This window comes from Centruroides vittatus, unplaced genomic scaffold, assembly GCF_030686945.1.
Source record: "Centruroides vittatus isolate TY-2023 unplaced genomic scaffold, ASM3068694v2 contig_595, whole genome shotgun sequence".
In the NCBI taxonomy this organism is placed as follows: Eukaryota; Metazoa; Arthropoda; class Arachnida; order Scorpiones; family Buthidae; genus Centruroides; species Centruroides vittatus.
Window position 1 is genome coordinate 1764 of NW_027122359.1, and position 21408 is coordinate 23171.

Consider the following 21408-nt stretch of genomic DNA (forward strand, 5'->3'; position numbering starts at 1 on the left):
TCTAAAATTATATTTAATTCGAAAAATCATTATACAAATAACGTTGAAAAGTCCTTTCATGTTTATGTTGATATTTACATCTGAGGCAAAGCAAATTAATTGTATATAATTTTTTAGTGTTTCAGTTTAACACTCTAAAGTCAACACTGTTGTTTTCAGAATTTTAGTGTATTGTGAATAGAATACTAATGACAACTTGATTACTTCCGTTATAAGACAATTTTTTCGTTAAGGCAGGACACGAACGTGAAATACAGAATCTGAATCGTAAATAAATACTAAGTAATTTAGCAGTAGATTCAAAAAAAAGAAACTATACTACAAAACAAAAAAAAATCGAAATAGCAAAATTATATTCTTATCTAAGTTTTCAGCACTCGTTTCGTTTTTTAACGTATTTTCTTGTTTTTTTAAGAATTACAAGAATTTTTAAAGTTTCAGACAACAATGATTTAAATGTCTCAAATACATAGTGTTTCAAATACTTAAACACTTAGTTGAAATTTGTATTCGTTATTTCCATTGCTACAGGCAGCTACCGTAGCCAGTCTTGTTTTTCCCGTGTACTTTTGTACAGATAAATAAAAATTTGACTTGTAAATCAGGTTTAAACAACCGACCTGTTTAGCAACGTCCCAATAGTTAATTATACAACAATGACAATTGGCAAATACGAGTAGCAATTCATTAGATATTTACGTGACAGGTGTTCATCATAGTTTCTATTAAATAAAAAAATGTGTACATAATAAACTAAACTATGTTACTTATACGAATTTTAAAGTTTTACATTTTTGAACCTATTATTTTATAATATTTTTTACACTGAAATATAAATATCCAAACCATATACTGTAGTTATATATTAACGCCAAACGCTTATCGGATATACAACCCCTACTATTATCATTAACCAAATTTACACTCTTCTCAAACAACAGTGAAATAATAATCAAACCTCGACAAAAAAAACCATTAAAAATTCCGCTTTTATTAACTTTTACAAACGTTTTCGGCCATTTGAATGACCTTGATTTCTAGAAAACGAAATTTGTTCGGAACGATATTGAACGCTCGAATTCTCAAAAAGTTAATAAAAAGCTGCATTTTTAAAGGTTTGCTGTCGAGGTTTGATTATTAACCAAATACTAGGTAATTTGGCGGTAGAGGCAGGTGTTACGCGCTATCTCTTCCTAAATTTAAAAATTATCGTTAAATTAATATTCGAATAATTAATTTACAAAATTCTGAAAGAAAGAAATCGGCCCGAAGCGGGACTACAACTCCTTCTTACCGTACAATCACGTCGGCAGTTACATTAACAAGATCTTTATAACTATACTAATAAGCACTGGAAAGAGATTAGACAGATCCGGATAGCGTAATTAGAAAACAAAAGGCCATGATGCCTTGCCATACAACAATGGAAAATAACAAATAAAAATTACAACTTTTTACTTTCTGTTTACATAATACGTGGCATTTGAGTTCTTTTCGTTTAAAAGTTTACAAATTCTTACAGTTATTAAAGCAACAATAACAACAAAACAAATAAAAATAAAACATAAAATATAAGTGCAAACAACATAAATATGAATATAGGTTTACTTTTAAGATTAACATTTCTGAACTGCAGTTTAAAAATTGTGGACTTATAAATTTCTATATTCGTATGTGTCAATTCGTCCGTCCGATGTCATTCCTAACTCTAGTAAACAGAGATAGGGAATGAAAAAACGAGACTAGATACAGAAACCGTAGAATTAGGAGATCCCGATTAACTATACAAGAATGTTTAATGCAAAACGTGAAGTCGCGGTATTTCAATAAAAAATTTTTTGCTGAAAGCAATTAATTGATAAACGGAACGACTCCTTTGCTAGCGAAAAGGTATGATGTACCCGGGCAAGCACTAATAATTTAGGGGAAAGAGCATATATTTGAAATTAAATAAATGAAAACTATGATTAAAAATTGCAGCCCGGCATTGTGACGACGTCACAATAAATAATTGCTCGTTTGTTTATAGTATGCATATAACTTGTAGGGAACCCGTTCTGAATCAACGGATTCCGCCCCGTCGGTTCGTCACACAAAATTAAAACAGTCAGATATTTCTACACAAAAACTTTATTCTATACTCAAGGACCACCACTTCGCCCTTCCTCTCTCTCCCGTGTCCGGAACTCCTCTCACTGTCCCTGTTCCTGCCTTTTTCTTCCTCCTTTTTTTATCGTTCTTTGTCTATATTTATTATTTCTTTTTACAACCCGTTATTACCGTGTGCAAGTGGATTTCACCCGTTCCAATAAAACCGCAAGTGAGGGAGGACGAGGAGGTCCGATATCACTACATAATTATTAATTATATTTATTTTAATTTCGTTGTTTGTTCCGAATAAATCTACACGCATGGTTTAAATATAACGAAAGTAAAAATATTTTGATTTTATATTATCATATTTTTATGAAATAAGACAATTTGTAAACCAACGAAGTAAGTTAAAAATGTTTGTTACTCGCACATGACGTCAGGATATGTTTCAAGGATGTTGTACCTGAAGCCAAGACAAACCGGTCTTAGTGTTTTCAAAATCAAATTTTACGAATATAAAAATTCGAAAAAAATTAAAGAATCCGATTTTAAAACTTCTGAACTGTGCCTTAACAAAACAATAAAATACGATTCTAAAGCAGAAAACTGCTTGAACTACCTTATTTTTGGAAAAGGGTTTTTCATAAAAAAGCATTTTTTTTAGCGTCATGTGCTGGAGATCGCATGCATAATCAAAGAGGAAACCATCAGTCTTTAACTCAAACACAATTAGTTCGATAATTATGACTTAAAACGCAAACCGAGAAGAAATGTATGTAATTTTATTAAATACTAGCTGTTACCCGCGACTTCGCTCGCGCGGATTTTGCAAGCAAACCCTATTTACATTCAGAATTTCAACAACCATAGTAATTGTTATTTAACACCTACCGCTGAGAATGATGATAATTGTTGAGAATCAAACGAACTGTTTTTAATTTGATAAATTTTCTGGACCGTTTACAATCGTTCTATAATCGAATCAATATGCAAAAACAAATTCGAATTTAAAACCGTTCGAACATTTGGTTAAAACATCGAAATATATAAAAATATTTATAACAATGTCTGAAATGTTATCAATTTTATACCCCTAAGTAGGCCCTACTCAATGAAAACTAAACGTAATTAAAAACAAAAAATCGCATCTAAAATAGTACAGCAGAAGCAGTTTTTCAAGTTAGGACTTAATGCTCTCCCCTCTCTATCCCCCGCGGGGGGAATTTCGAAAAATCCCTTCTTAGTGTGGGTTTTCACGGCATACCCTAACTGTGTACTAAATTTTACCTCTTTAGGTTCAGCGTGCACTATGGGGGTTGCGTCAGATAATGTGTTATCGGAAACGTCCAAAAGCTTCTAAAATAATATAGAATATTATGGAACATTCTTAAAGGATCTAAAAATTATTAAAGTAATCCAAAACTTTTCAGAATATTCGTTGTTTGTTTTTGTCATTTAATTTTTTTTAAATTTGATTATTTTAAAAATTGTACTATAATGTAATATTAATTTAAAAAGAAATGAGAGGGAGGAGGTTGTAGGGTTGAAGAATGAGAGCGAGGACAGAAAATATGTGTTAGAATTCTACGATATTCCAGAAAATTCTGGAACTTTCCAGAAAAAATTGGAACATTTTCATTGAAGCGTCACGCATTTTCGAAGTCAACCACTTTCAACCCCCATATATATCTCTCACACCCTCATAGCTATCGAGACGCAACTACCATAGTGCACGATGGGAGACTTGAGACTACTAACCACACACAAACACCATTCATGTGAGATGTGTAGTTTTGGCTGCAGAGTTAAATATAGGCAAAAAACACGTCCATTTATATATTATATATATATAGATAAAAATAAAGTTTAATTTATTCACAACGCACAACGGAGTTAAATCGTTTATAGCACAGAAAAAATGGCAAGCGCAAAGGAAACGAACATAAAACAATGAAGAAATCATGACAGTGAACACAAAGAAAAATTATTACGTTAAGATAGATTTAATTAATGTTTAATTATAAACATTTATAAATAAATATTTAGTCGTAAATATCAAAATTCTTTATACAGTATCAGTAGCCATCCTGTGCCGAATGCATCCTCAGTATCTATAAATATATATTTAATATTTAAAAAAAACTAATACATATTTCGCAAACTCGAAAGTGTTTTTATAACACTCCTAAATTACTAAGTTAAATAATATTTTTATTGTTATTGCATAACTAAAATTTATAAAATGTAAACATACACGTATTCAAAGATTATTAGTTGATTTAGCCTTGAAGAATTCTAGGACATTGGTAATTATAAAACTTGCATACATTTTTTATATTTTAAAAGTTGAAAATTTTTCATCTGTTTAAAATATGAAATATTTCAGTATAAAATTTATTAAAAATATTCTAAATTTTCTCATGTCAGTAAATCACCCAACGATATAAATATTTTTTATTACAGGTATACCTCGCCTTACGTAGGTAATTGGTTCCAGGAGAGGCGACGTAAGTCAAATTTACTTGTGTAGTTACGACTTATAAAACGCCAATAATGAGCATTTAAAGACCGCTAAATAAGACAACACAGAAACACAGATTTTTTTTTTCATGTTTCGTTCTCTAGGATTTATGATAATTATATTAACATTTACTGTGAATGTACATATTTTAATATGATTTTATGTGCTTATAACGCTTTTCTAGTGATATTACGAGTTTAATATTTGTGGCGGACGGATGTAAAGTCGAATAAAATGACTTAAACTTGATTTTTATTTTTCCATATACTTTTTTGACAAACGACGTATAATCGAGAACGACGTAACTCGAGGTATACCTGTATTTATAGTCTTTGCCATGATTTACGTGAGGGATTTTATAAAATAATGCAAATTTTGCAAAAAATTGTTCACTTTTAAATCTTAAAAAATATTTTGTTTTTTAAACATTACACAAATTACAAAATTATTAACAGATTTCAAAAATCATGAAAAGATTTTACGATTACAGAAAGCGTTGAACGAGTGAAGTCCAATAATGTAAAAACTTTAGGACGGACATTTTTATATATAATAGCGGGAAAGTAACAATCAAATATAAGTAATTAATATCGTATAAATGATTAAAATGTTTCTACATAAATTTTCCTTCAATTTTTAACTTATTTCTTAAATTATTTAATTATTAAGATTTGATGTAAAAATAAAAATTTGATACGTGTATGTAAAAGTAATAAACTTCCGCGTTCTAACTGATAAATAGGCTACTTTCCAAGATGCGTAATTTCTGATAAACGTTCACAGAATTTTAATTAAAACAAAAAAGTTCCAATAACCGGTTGAATATAGAATTTTAAAAACCGATTAGCGATGACATTGAAACTCAATTGTTGTTGAGCGACATTAGAATTAATACATTTTAGAAACTCTGCTGTGTAAAAGTATTATCAGGTAAGAATCGTGAAGTTTTCTTAGACATGAGATTATAGAAGATTCGGGAAATGTTATAATAATCTATAATATACTTAGCAAATTAATAAGTAAGTTTATTTATTTAGTTAAGGATAATTAAGTTTTCATTTAGTTAGTTTTTTCTATATACAATACAACTTCTGTAGCAGTTTTCAAAAGCCACAACTAACATAAGCGACTCTTTCATAAAACGATATGCATTTCGAGGTTTTATTCCTTTTCTTTCATTGTCATTTCTTAACAAGTTTCTATATAACATTGTTTTCAATATATTATTATATAACAGTGAAATTATTTTATATGAAATATTATGAAAGAGTACGTGTTGTTGATTGCTGCGACTGAAAATACTGCTATATGAGTTTTATTTTTACAAAATTTCCTACGGATGTACTCTAAAAGTGAGAGAAGGGACAGCAAGGAAGAAGGACATATTTACAGTTCGTTAACAAGAAATTTTGTATTTTTATCAAATTTATAATTGTTGTCCAGGCAGTAAATATTATTTAAAGTATATTTTATGATCTCGGTCTGAAATTAGTTGTGTCTTGCACCCTATACATTATACTTTTCAATGAAAACAACTGGGTTATGCGAGTTATCTGTTCTGTAATTCTGTTCTGGAAAAATTTCTGAATTGAAATTATTTGATTTCCGGTCGAGACCGGAAGTTTGTATTAGTTAATCGGGCCTCTTGCCCTTAGTATCTGTTCGAGGATATCGTTCTCGAGTTTAAGGAATGACAGACAGGCAACAGACAGGGGACAAACGACAGTGGAAATTTATAGGTCTACGATATTTTTCAATTTGAAGCCGAATTGATTAAATTTAATAAAAGTGAACAAATAGTAATAATGGAATTGTAATAATAGTACTAGTCGAGACGTTAAAGAATGATATGTATGAAAAAGTTAGTAATAACTCGTTACAAAACTTAAAAAATAGCGTTAAGTCTGAAATTGAGAAGTCAAACATAAATAATATACTTATTAACTTAGTTAACAGATGACGCCTTACTCTAGTTGCAAATTACTTACTATTAATCGTTAAATTAACAGAGGTATAGCCCGATTATTTAAGGCGATCGTTTCGTTATATTTCTATATAGCCCACATTTCAAGCTTCCCGACGTTTGATATACTTTTTGTATAATTTAAAATTATTTCTTAGGGATAAATTGAATTCATGTGATAATTCTTAGTACAATCAGTACAGATCTATTAGTGAAGTTGCGGCCGAAGATTTCTTTTCTGAAACGTGAACGTCGATCGTCGAGCGCCGCTATCGTGTAAGCGGCGCTCGACAATCGACGTTCACGTTTCAGAGAAGAAAACTTCAGCCGCAACCTCGCTATTATTTCAAATATTGTAGACTATAAAAAACATTACATGAATTTATTTCGTTACGGCAACGGGACACGTGAGAAACGTCTACAAAAACTGAATCTTACCGAGTGGTCTAGCCCCTATTTAGGTGTTACTAAAGTGAAGAAAATTCAGAAAACTCCACGTGACTTGCCCGTTCGACAGGCAAAGATCCACGATTAACTGCCAGTGTTCTGTAGTTTTATTTACTCCGCCAATGGTGGGATTCTGCTGTAAGGAGATGGATCATTATAATAAGAGCTAGATATGGCATTTTTTGAAAATTACGAAAGTATAAAAATTTCTGCAAAAATTTTATTACATTTTAAAAGTTATGTATTGTTAATTATTGTGTTAAGAAAGAAGCACATAGATTAATATATAATGTTTTTTTTTATTTTAAATCGTATAGGCCTATTTCTACATAACTGAATTTTTAATATTCATTTTATGCATTAAGAACATTAATGCGAGAAGGGGCCCTTAAATATAAAGTTAAGAACTCACGTTTTAGGACACAGCCGTTGGAGTGCTTTGCTGATATTTACTGATTAAAAAAAAACAAGTTGTTTTATAGTTGTGAATTTTTTTAGTGGTGACAGATTAGCAAAATGTCTACAATACAGAATAAGTACAAGAAATATCAGGATATTTATAAAAAAATTAACTAATAGCGATTTTTTAAATACAAAATTACAAAATATAAAAATAAGAAAAGTTTCACCAAAATATTTAAAACAAGTTGTATTTATACTTTACGATTTAGTTGTGTTTTACGGTATTTATACTTGAAAAATAAACCAACAAGGAGTTGCTCAAGTTTCCCGGCAACAATCAATATTTTGGTGGCGCCATCTTTTATCATATTTTATTAAAACTATATTTATATTTTTAACTGTTACAAAATGGAAAAAAGCTTCATTTTGAGGCAAGGGATGAGTTAAAAAAAAAAAAAAAACTAGAAATGGTAATAACGAGTGAAATCCTCGTTAAGTCTGACCCTACTGGAGATAAACACTACCCCATTATCTTTCCACTCCTAGATTTTTATCACCAAAATATAGTACCAAAAATCCCCCTAATAATCAAACCTCCCTGCAAAATTTCAGAAATTTTCGACAAAAAGCACGTGAGTTACTAAGCTTCAAACAGGGTCAAAAAATCGTTTCCCCTACATAAACACGCACTAACATCCATACATAAAGAAATTATTCCCGAACTGTTTTGCATTTCTCGACGTTCCACGCTTTCCTAAGTCCAAAAATGCAAAAATCTTGAAGTCGTTATTTGACCGATTGCCACACTTTTCCTCTCTTTTAACAGCAGGGAAAATAATATCACAAAAGGAAAAGTATTAGAATTTTTGAAATCATATCTTACTCTTGGAATATTAAGCTTATATTATTACTATATTATACTAATAAAATAATAAATTATGTAACAAAAAATATCAATGCAAAAATTAGCTGTAAGTATTTTGAGGTAAAAGTCATAAAATGGCCCGCCAGTGGCCAAGCGGTTTTGTACTCTGAACACTCTGCGCCTTGCCCGTATGTTTTCCGAGTTTTCTCTACATCTGTAACGCCTGAATAAAGATCAGTTATCCTTACAAGACCTCTACGAATGCATTATGTTTTGCGTAACGACCATTGTAAACGCATACAACTACTATTACATAACAATTACGTCGCACTTTACCACGGGACGATATAACCTAGATGTTCATGCCCAATTAGCTAATACAAGACAAGAAATGAAATATCGCAAAATATTTCACTGACTTAAAATTATAAAAAAATCCTGTAATTTTCGTAATTAATCTAATTGTTTTTTTACTCCTTAATCATCGACATAAAGACTTTAGTCTAAAGTATTTTTTATTAAATTTCAATTGATTAAACGATCGAACAATATTGTTCAACTGCGGTATCAAATGGCTGTAAATTACGAAGAAACAAACTGTGTTAGCCCAAGATATTGTGTAAGCCCGAGCTTCATAGGTCCATATAAGTTGACGCCGTCGGCGTATGCTCAAGAACTACTTACATTTTGAAATAAGATTGTTAACAATATTCAACCGTTGTCATTACTTTTTCTTGCCTTAAAATAATGTTTCATTAAATTTGCATACTCGAGTGATTCTTTAGTAATACTCAACTGTAAAGTTAGATTCTAAAAATATAAATATATATAAAATTTTCACACTTACTGATTTAATATTTTTGTGTAGTTACGTGTACATATTTCGATATTTTTAAAATGCATTTTATGTTATGATCCATTCACATAATTCGAAGAATCCACGCAAATATTATTAAGCTATTCGTGAATATTTTGATGACCTTCGGTAACGTTTAAAATCTCGTGGTATACTTAGTTTTCATTGTTACTTTTAAATGGTGAACAGCGAAAGAAATAAATCAATGCGTTAAAATGCTCCAATTCATACGAAATAGAAGAATTATTTTGCTTACTTTGCTGTTTGTCACTTTGAAACACTTCACATTTGATAGTGTTGAAAATTTGTCGCTATGTCTCATCGCGTTTTGTTTATAAGCAAAAAATTATTCTAATTTGTTGCGGTGTTGACCTTTTAAGGTAATTAAATAAACTGAATTTAAGTTGTAGATGGAAATTTCATTTATAATTACAAAATTGCGATTTAAGCTATAAAGCGTTCAATCACTATGGAAAATGACAATTTGCAATTCTTACTATTTCAAATATTTTACAATTATTTTTATTATTATTATTATTGAACACAAAATCGTTTTTTATATTCATATCAATAAATGTTAATTTGTAATATTTTGTTACAGAATAACGATGAAGAAGAATATTAAAAACAGCTTCACCTGTTGGTTTTCTCGAATAGGATATCATATCGGGTCCCATCCTCAATTATATGTTTACATTTTCTTATCGATAACGATTGTGCTGGCAACTGGATTTTTCAAATTACACATTGTGAAGAAATCCGAATATCTGTATACTCCGATTAATGGAAGAGGAAAATTGGAAAGGAATTCTGTCAAATCAATGTTTTCTTTGAATGCCAGTGGTAATTTAGGCATCTCTAGACATACTAGAAATAGTAATAGAGCATATTTTATTGCAATATCGAAAAACAACGATTCTCTTTTGCATAATAATGCTATATTAGATTTGGTAAAATTAGACCAAATTATTCGAAATATCAGCATATTTTGGGATAATAGTTTCTTTTGCTATGAAGATCTCTGTCTTCGGAATAAACAGAATCGATGTCCTAGCAATTTCCTTGCTTATTTATTAAGAAAATACGAAGATTTTAAACGTGGAAGAAATTTTATAAAGTAAGTATTATTTATTTTTCTATCCTATACAAAAGTTTGTTTAAGCGGAGTTTTTTAAATAAATATATATATATATATATATATATATATATATATATAATAACCGTGATGTACAGTACAATTAAATTAAATGTCAGGGTGATACAAAAAATCTGGATTGTTTTTACAGCATAATATTTTATCAAAATATTAATGTAACTATTAAATATTATATATAATTTTAAAAGAAATTTTATTTACAATAGTATAAAAGTGATAAACGCGATCATATGGCCCATGGTTGGCGACGTCGTAAGTTTGTTTTTACAAGAATCGGGGGTTAAGCGACGAGGCTTATCCGGTTTCCAGCAATGGGAAGGTGAGTCCCGCTCACGTGGTCAGTAGATGGCAATTTAGTAGGGCAAAAATCGAGTGGGAGGTCGCGGATAAGTCGATAAAGTGTTAGCCGTGTTCGAGTAATCACACATATTTAAGACTCTAAACATATTTAATAAGGATATTATATAACAAAGATACATATATTAGTAATAATGATAATAATGAAAATAACAGTAAATAATAATAAAGGCGCTAGAGATGACACTAATCCTTAACAGAGTTATTACTAAGGCGGTTAATGGGGTTTAGCGCTCATGTTCGCGATCAGAGAGAGGCTTTTAAGCCCTTTTCTCTATCTATTCTTAACTAAACCTCGACCAACTGAGGGAAGAGAGAGATTTCTATATAATAAGTCAAGAATTACCTCGCTATCTGTTGTCATCGGCTTCAATTAGAGTCGAAGGCAAGTTGAGGAAGGCAGTTGCTTAGTCCTGGTCTCGTATCTTTGACGTCACTGTCCTTAATGGGGGTGCGAGCCCTTTTTATACCAAATTCAAGGGGTGTGAACTGTCATATAGTCAGGATTTATACACACACCTGTTGGTGTGTTCATGTCTGGATCTGGCTAGTACGGATGCCGGGAATTGAGATGTTTGTTTAAATTACAGACTTAAGTGCTTCGCAGAAGTGACTTAAAATATAAATTTCTATAGACATGACAGTTCTCACCCATCAATTAGCATGTATCTGACAATAACTATTGCAATTTTGTCTACAATTTCAATATTGTTTATGTCCAATGTCGGGTTCAACGACGATCTATGTGATTTATTGCTGTGGCCACGTGTCACGTGCAACAAAAGGGGGGATGAAAACATCGCTTATTCCCGTCTTGTTGATTCTATCGTTTACCGAGTTACTGTAATAGAAACGATTATTTCCTTCTTGTTGATATATATTTTTAACAATTATTTCGTAAAGATCGTGCGGTCGTAACCTTGGAAGGCCTCTTTAAAATTCTTACTTCAAATTCTTCCATAAAATTAAAAAGTTTATAAAAGGAACGATACTATTCAAAAACGGAAAGGGGGGTTTCAGACCCTCTCATTTTGATAGACTCGCAACTTCTCTGAAGTGAAAGTTTAATTCTTCGATCGATTGTGCGATCCTTGCAGCTGCATCTACCTGGCTAACTGCATGTTTGTTGTCAAGTTTTTTCGTTATTCTCTTTGCTTTTTAACATTTTTAAATGTCGTTTTTTAAACCATTTTTCTAAACTGACTAACAAATGTTCGAAAACTTTACGTGCTGAATCTCGACTTTTAAACGAGGTCTTGCACTTTTCATATTTTAAATATATTTAGTATTATTTTTCTTCAGATTCATTTAGTTAGTTTATATGTGGGCGTAAACGGCATATCCCCCTCTTAACTGTACTTTACTGATAAAAAAAATCATATTCTGTCAGTTTTCTTCTGTAAAGGTGATCAACTTTGGTATTGCTTTTGTTAAATAAATCGAAGACTTTGCAATCTTCCTATAAATATAAAATATGGCGTGAAACATTAAATAGAACAAATTATATTAGAGAAACATTTTGATTATACGATAATTCCAGAAAAATAACAATTAGGTTAGAATAAAATTACTTCAGTGCATAAATACACAGGTCCTATTACAATCGAACTCTTTTTGAACAAAATCGAAAAGTTACAACACCACGCAAGAATTTTCAAAAATTTTATATAATGCATTACTAGCTGCAAGTATTTTTTATTAGGAGTCACGGAAGTAACTCTCTCTCTCTCTCTGGTAAAACGTCACTGACTGACTATACAGGAATCAGAGTTGTCGATTTTCGAGTTTCTTGGAGTCGATCACTACGACCCCAAGCAACTTAAAATCGACAACTCTGATTCCTGTATAATAATTTCCTGTATAGTAATTTAGAACTTAAGTAATTTCGAATATGTCGTTCGAAGGTTCTTAGGTAGTTTGCAAAATTTCCAGATTTTTGTATAATGCAGTTACCGAACTATAAGCAATTAAAAAGTACATACAAATATCGCCGAATAAGTTGTATTTCCTTTTTTTCATCCGGCATTGCAAACGCTAATAGAGAAAAGAACTACTTGGGCTAAAAAACTCAAATTTTAAATTTACACCTTTCATGTTATCAGTGAGGTGCTCGTGTAACTTTCGTGTCGATAGGTCAAAGTTTACGGTAGTTTCCCCACAGAACTATTTCAGTTTTATTGCTTAATTTCATGATTACATAGATAAGATTGCATGGAAATACGTCGGACGTTCAGCGCCGCTTTCCTGTAAGCCTAGAAGTTTGATAATGGCGTTTGGAATGTCAAGTATGATTCCACTGACTTTCCAAACGCCATTGTCTCTCAAAAACATCGATGTAGAGAAAAGAACTGCTGCAGATGAGCGAAGTCGGTGGTTTTTTCTATTAGACTAAAAATAGTATCTATATAGCTTCTGGTAAAGAAGCAAAAAATATGAAAATTCGTAAAAAGTAATGCATATTGGCTATTAATTAATAAAAAAATATTGCAGAAACTAGAGAGGTTGAGGCGCAAGTCAAACGTTAAATTTGTACGGCTAGCAGAAGTACACGTTTGACCTCGGGGCGCTCGTTCACAACATCACGTGATTCAGTGAACACAAAAAATTTCTTGTGAGTCAATACTCACGAGAAATTTCTTGAAAAAATGGCGAATACATTTAACATTGAGGGTTACCAGCGAAGATAAATAAACAAATTAAACTATTTTAAAGTATTTATAGGATGTTTAATAACACTAAATAATTATTTTTAATTAGCGTCGTGTCTCCTACCGGACGATCGGACGATAGAACTACCTCATACTTTTGTCCAGGGAAGAAGCGACTTATATAAATTCGAAAGCAGCTCGGAAAATTAACTTTTAGAAAATTTACAAACGTATTACGCTGTTAGTGATAGAAGATGCCGTGGAAGAACAAACCTACCTTAAGATCAGCTTATTATGAAGACAAATATATGTAAATTCTATAGGCACTTCACATCACTTGCTAAAAAATTGAATAATTAAATAATTTCCGGATTAAAATCATCTGTTTCTTTACAATATTAGAGAGGTTGCAGCCGTTGTATTCAGCCCAAAACGTGAACGGCGGACCGTCGAGCGCCGCCATCTGGCAATTCTATACGGTCGATAATCAAGGTCCTACAAGAATACAAGGTTACCTCATACCAAGGTCCTAGAATAAAAGGTTAGCTCATAGAGAAGAAACGCTTCTCATTGGTTGCTTATTTGACGTCATTCCTAGTCGAAAACGAAATATCTTACTATGTCCTTATGATAAAAACATTACCGATCAGAGGCTTGCTAGCTTTAATTACACGCTATTATTTCATTAATTACGATTTATATTTTATTAAATGTAAATAAAAATGGATTATAAATAAGAAAAATCCGGAATATTGAGCAAATCTTCGTAATTTTTACGTGTAAAGTTGAAATTAAAATGCGTTTTTCTAATTTGTAAATGAAATCAATTTTATCTATTTTATGATATTATAACAATAATAGTTTCTTAAAAGATTAATTTTGGTAAATCCTACGTAGGTGATTTATATATAAATGAATTAATTTAATTTATATCATCAAACGACTTCTTTTTTAAAACTAAAAATTATATTGGTCTATTTTTTAATTTTTAATATTCATGTACCAAAAACGATATTATTTACTCATACATATACAAAAATAACTTTATAAAAAGAACAATTTTTTATGTTATAAACATATTATTGATATCAATATATACAAATTAAGTGTTATGTAAAAACAATTAAATCAGGTACAAAATTTTTTTAATATTTTAAATATTTTTTTTTTTTTTTGTATTTTCTCACAATCCATCCTGCTAAATATTGTAATCCATCATTTTTTAATTCTACATTTTCCTGAGATATCTCACATAAATCATCATCATTTACATTGCATAAATTTTCAGATATTCCTTGTTCTTTAGAACTAGACATATCTGAAACTTCTTGCAGTAAATCTGCCTCTTCAAACATTTCATTTATTAAATAATTTTTAACTATCTGATCTTCTGTGTTTAATTTATTTTGCAATATTCCTGGTGATTTGCCTAAAATTATCATTCTTACTCTATATATTACTTCGAGTGGACTAGGATGATCATATAAACCACCTCTAGTTTGAATCTGTGAAAATAGGTTTTCTAAAGAATCCTGATTTACTTTACATGTTAAGATATAATGGTATTTAGGAAATTTTGAACTAAGGTTGAAAAATAAATCTTTGATAGATTTAATAGATATAAGCATTCCTTTTTGAAATGTTTGAAGTGATTGTTTAGATACACATCTCATACTTTCAATTATTCTGTAAGTATTATCAAGTATATTATTTTGTTCAGTTATGTTAATGCCATAAGCACATTTGGAGGGATAATCAATTTTGTAATGAAAATTGGGTGTTGAACTATTCATAACATCAAACCATGCATTAACTGATGATATAAATTCGTAAGCTGCTAAGGCATTTTCAGTTTTAATATATCTTTTAATAGCAATAACTGTAGAGTTAGAAAATAGTATATATTATTTCCATTAGATGGATGTATAAATTTAGTATTAAATATATTTATCCCTAATTCCTTCCATAATCCTATATTTTGTCCACCACAGTCACTAACAACAGCAACAACAGTATATCCTGCATCAAAAAGTTTTGAAATAACAGTAAATAACAGTTTTTTTTTTCATTTTAACATCAAAATCCAAGTAAACTGGTTGTTTCCATGATGCAAATAGTCCTCTTGCCATCATTACTAAAACTTGATTATTGGGTCAAATAAATTTATTATAATTGATTTCTTAAGTATAAATATGATCTTATGCTTAAATATCTCAAAATAAATGCCAAATTCATATCTTTTTCTTCCATTTAATTTTCTTTTTTCTCTCCAGCAGATTATATATTGTGTTTCTGTAAAGGTACCTTTCAATATTGATATAACAAAATCTTTTTTCATTTTTTTTCAATTTTTCATGTTCTTTTTGAATGATGACAGTTTTACTTTTCAACAATTTCAGATTTTTTTGGATTGCTTGCATTCTTATATCAATATGTTTAATCTTCATTTTTAAAATAGAATTTTCATGTTTAAATTTAAAATTAAGATCTTCTAAAGTTTTACAATCGTTACATTAGTTAAGATATTCTTCTGGTTTATCCTGTTTATTTACATCTAAAAGTTTTTCTATCAGGCTTTTTCCATTTTTTCTTTTTAATAAACGATTCTTTCTTTCATTTGACTGCTTAATATTTTTATTTTCTATATTTCCTAAATTTACTGTCGGTAAAGAAGTTTTCTTTAGTTTAGGTCTTGCCAATAAACCTAATAATTCGGCTTTTAAATTTCTCTCATAATCATTTTCTGTGAAATGATCGGAGCAAACATGACAAGAATCTGGATTAAATTTATCTTTTCTTTTACAATTATGGATCCATTTTCTCCTTATTATTGGATCTTTCAAAAATGTAAAATAACTAACTTTCCTGTTTAATAACTTTGTTTTACAATAGGTTTTATTACAAGTTGCAACAGCACATGTTCTTGGCATCTAAAAAAAATAATAATAAAATTTAGGTATTTTTTTATTTTTCCAAATAAGTCTAATCAAGATATAATATTCTGAAGTGGTAAAAAGGAGTATTAACATTTCTTACATAAAAATTATTATACGAATAAATAACACTACAATAAATTTATACTGAATATATAAAACATTTTTATATTTCATTTTCAAGCATTTTACGTAAATATGCATATTTTAAAAAGTTATATTAATTAATAATAAACAATATTTCTTTTTTACACCTCGAATTATCTTAAAAGTGTCACCACCCTGTTACGGGGCCAGCTTATTATCTGTAGTCGTCGTTTCATCGTGCAGATACTATTTTTATACATGCAGAAAACTATTCTTAGTATTTTTAAGTATTTTAGTAATAAATATATTATATCCGTAACCATATTCTGCAATTTCTACAGAACGAAGAGTAAAGACAACAACAGATTATCAAACGGTTCTAGGAACACTTTTGTTACTTCCGTACAATTTTTATCGACATAATTATGTTTAATAATAGTAATAACGATAGATATATTTACCTTCGAAGATTATGAGTCTAAAAACGCTGAACAAAGTAACAAAAATAGTGAAATTCCAAAATTTTCTTCCCTCGCTTACTGTGGTGAAACAGTCGCTCGACCACGGATCGACTAGGGATGACGTATATCCGGAATCTGGCAGGAAGTGGCTAAATCGGCTGTATGAGCTAACCTTATATTCTAGGACAGTGTTTCCCAACGTGGGGCCCACGCCCCACAGAGGGGCAATTTGATTGTTAAGGGGGGCAATTCGAAAATGGACTCATCCAGAGTTTAAGTTAACGTATAGCCGCTGTATGCCATATTTATTGTAAATATTGATTTAAGTTAGTTTTAATTTTCTTTGTTCTTTGTTTCCCTTTCCTTCTAGAACTTCCCTTTATAACCCTTTTCCCTTGGGGTGGGATTAACAATTCTGGGAACCACCGAGAACAAAGAGATGAACAAGGCCCTGAGGCCGGTGAAAGGACATTCTTTGCCCAGACCTCGAGGTGGACAAACGTGAGTTGTGGTGTTCCAGGTTGCGTTTGGCAATGACTGGAAAGTGCAAAAGACTATGATGAAAGGATTGGATTTTATCGTGGTTACAATAAAACAGTGTGGCAATTAAGTGCAAGAAAAACTTCAAAGAACACGACAATGAGAGACCTTCCAAAAGACTTCAACGTATATGTTGGGGGCATAAGAATTTTAGAAAGGCTTAGGTGGGGCATAGCACAAAAAAGGTTGGGAAACACTGTTCTAGGACCTTGACCTCATACAGCCGGTTTAGCCACTTCCTGTCTAGGTGCCGGAAATACGTCATCCGTAGTCGAGCCGTGATCGAGAGATCGCTTTACAACAGCTAGCGAGGAAAAAAAATTTTGGAATTTCACTATTTTTATTACTTTGTTGAGAGTTTTTAGACTCTTGATCTTCGAAGGTAAATATATCTATCGTTATTACTATTATTAAACATAATTATGTTGATAATTATATTGATAAAAATTTACAGAAGTAACAAAAGTGCTCCTAGAACCGCTTGATATTCTGTTGTAGTCTTTACACAGAAGCTGTAAGCTTTACTTGTCGTTCTTTAGAAATTACAGAATATGATTACGGATAAAATATGTTTTTTACTAAAATACTTTACTAAAATATTTTTTACTATTTTAAAATACTAAGAATAGTTTTCTGCGTGTATAAATCTAGTAACTGCACGATAAATGACGACTACAAATAAGCTGGCCCATAACAGGATGATAACACTTTTAAGATAACTTGAGATGTAAAAAAGAAATATTGTTAATTATTAATTAATATAACTTTTTTAAAATATGCATATTTACGTAAAATGCAAAATATAAAAATGTTTTATATAGCCTAGGCCTATAGTATAAATTTATTGTAGTGTTATTTATTCGTATAGTAATTTTTATGTAAGAAATGTTAATAGGCCTATTACTTTCTCCATTTCAGAGTATTATATCTTGATTAGATTTATTTGGAAAAATTTTAAAAAATAGCTAAATTTTATTATTATTTTTATTTTTAGATGCCAAGAGCATCATGTGCTATTGCAACTTGTAATAACAGCTATCATAAGACAAAGTTATTAAACAGGAAAGTTAGTTATTTTAGACTTCCTAAAGGCGGCCGGATGGCCGAGCGGTCAAGGTTAGCAGCCTGTCGCCCTGGGGGACCCGGGATCGAATCCGGACGGGTCGAAAAATCCCCAGGAATTTTTCGGGGGGTGGTCCGTCCGGATATGTCCGTCCCCGTCCCCGTCCCTCACCACCCGGCCGCCCCATTGTGGGCCTGGCCGAACCCATAATGGGCTTGCTGTAAGAGGCCCTCTTAGTGCCCACTGGGCGGAAAGAGTTACAAAAAAAAAAGACTTCCTAAAGATCCAATAATAATAAGAAGAAAATGGATTCATAATTGTAAAAGAAAAGATAAATTCAATCCTGATTCTTGTCATGTTCGCTCTGATCACAGAAAATGATTGTGAGAGAAATTTAAAAGCCCAATTAGTAGGTTTATTGGCAAAACCTAAACTAAAGAAAACTTTACTACCGGCAGTAAATTTAGGAAATATGGAAAATGAAAATATTAATCGATCGAATCAAAGAAAGAATCGTTTATTCAAAAGGGTTAATGTTACCTTAGGTATACAAAATGGCGGCTCGTCTCTGACTCCAGCATACAGACGCGAGGAAACAGTGGGGACACACGTTTTCTAAACCTAACCTATTCTAATAATTTAGTTGCTAATAATTATAATAATTTATTAGAATAGGTTAGGCTTAGAAAACGTGCGTTCCCACTGTTTCCTCGCTTCTGTATGCTGGAGTCAGAGACTAGCCGCCATTTTGTATACATAGGATAATATTAACCTAAAAAAAAAATAGAAAAAAACTGACAGGACAACTTTTAGATCTAAATAAACGGGATAAATCAGAAGAATCTCTTAAATGTAACGATTGTAAAACTTTAGAGCTTAGTTTTAAATTAAAATGAAAATTCTATTTTCATTTTAATTTAAAACTGTAATAACAATAGAAACTTTTAAAAAGTTTGTACCTGATTTCTTTTAATTCTGTTTCTATGTAACACTTAGAAACATGAATATTAAAAATTAAAAAATAGACCAATATAACTTTTAGTTTTAAAAAGAAGTCGTTTGATGATATAAATTAAATTAATTTATTTATATATAAATCACCTATATAGAATTTACTAAAATTAATCTTTTAAGAAACTATTGTTGTTATAATATCATAAAATAGATAAAATCGATTTCATTTACAAAGTAGAAAAACGCATTTTAATTTCAACTTTACACGTAGAAATTACGAAGATTTGCTCAATATTCCTGGATTTTTCTTATTTATAATCTATTTTTATTTATATTTATTTAAGTAAAAATCGTAATTAATGAAATATTAGCGTGTAATTAAAGCTACGAGCCTCTGATCGGTAATATTTTTACCATAAGGACATAAAAAGATGTTTCGTTTCGACTATGAGTGACGTCAAATAAGCAACCAATGAGAAGCGTTTCTTCTCTATGAGGGAACCTTATAATCTAGGTCCTTGGTCGATAATAGTGTTTGCTACGTCTAGAATAGCGAGTAGACGATCGGTTTAAACTTTTTTTTTGTGTGTGTGTGTGTGTGTGTTTGAGGTTAAAATTACGACTAGTTAAGCATTTACAAATAATATTCTTTTTCTAATTTACTAACTAATCCTTTTCCACTAATTTTAAATGATTGCGAAGAAGATTTTAAAACTTTCAATTTTTCTCCATAAAGTTTAAATAAATTTAATTCGTCCTGATACAATTTTAACTCCCCTCATATGCTTTTCTTAGTAATTCATCTTTTTTAATTTCTTTCTTCTTTAATTTTGTGTTTACTTTTCCTTTTAACGAACCTAATGATTTAGTTCTTGTTTCTACTCTTTCGAGCATTTCATCTATTTCATCTGGTTTATTTACTAATTGTGATGGTAGAATAAAGCTATTTTGCTCTAAATACGAAGCATCTAATCCTTCATCTAAGTTTTCTGCAGTATATCTGTACTTCTTTTTCGGCGTGGATTCGGCTACAGCTTCAAAACGTTGAGGGAAATCAATGGTAGAAGGAATTGTTATATTATGAATAGCATCTTCAATAGCTTTTAAATCTTGTCTAACATCTCGTATAGGAACGCCTAATTTTTGTGTAACTGGCTTATGAAACTCTGAAAGATTTTTTTTTCGTATTTTGCTTTACCTAATAATTGTTCTTCCTTCTTCTTTCTTAATGCTCTGTTCTGCTTAGCTAAGGTAAGTAATGCTTTCTTTGTTCTTTCATCTATTTACTAAACTAAAATATCATTTAGCTCAAGCTGAAATTTTTAAACAAATAAATGATTAAGATAAAAGATTATACAGAACCTGATGAATCCGAAGATCCTAACCAGAATCCTTTATTACCTAAACATTCATTCAGACTCTTAATCGTTGGTTCATCACGATGTGGAAAAACAAATCTCTTATTAAATCTAATTTATGATCAACTAAATTTTGATGCTTTACATGTATGTGCTAAAGATGTTAATGAACCAAAATATGAAAAACTTCGAGAAAACTATGCTCAATTTGATGACTTGGAAGAAGAAGGTATATTGAGTGTTAAAAATGAAAAGTTATTATAGTTATTTAAAAAATTTAAAAAGGAATCGTTATTTTGTTCGAGCATAGAGGATATGATTGACATCGATAGTTTAGATCCACCAATAAAAAAATCTGGTTGTTTTCGACGATTGTATTACAGAAGAGATCAATCTAAAATTGTAGATTTCTTCAGAAGGAAGAAAAACGCTTCAATTATTTACGTATCTCAGTCCTATTATTCGACTCCAATTAACATCAGAAAGAACTATAATTATTTTATATTCTTTGAACTTCAAAACAGAGAAAATCGACAAATAATTCAAGAAATTGATGGTCAATTTAAAAAAATATATACAAAACACACAGAGAGAGCATACGATTTTCTGTTGCTAGATCTTAAGACGATAAATCCGAAGATGCGATATAGAAAGAATTTTTTACCTCTATAAATGGAAGAATACTTGGAAAAGAAAATATACG

At 30.4% G+C, this 21408-nt stretch overlaps 1 protein-coding gene across 1 annotated transcript in view; it reads left to right on the forward strand.

Moving 5' to 3' along the window:
* Positions 1-5494: 5494 nt before the first annotated feature.
* Positions 5495-21408, forward strand: part of LOC136979171 (patched domain-containing protein 3-like) — a 40724-nt gene continuing 24810 nt past the window's right edge. The window contains exons 1-2 of the mRNA XM_067275099.1: positions 5495-5545; positions 9750-10265. Of these exons, the coding sequence (XP_067131200.1) occupies positions 9757-10265 (509 nt within the window). The 5' untranslated portion in view covers positions 5495-5545; positions 9750-9756. The remainder of the gene's footprint in view (positions 5546-9749; positions 10266-21408) is intronic.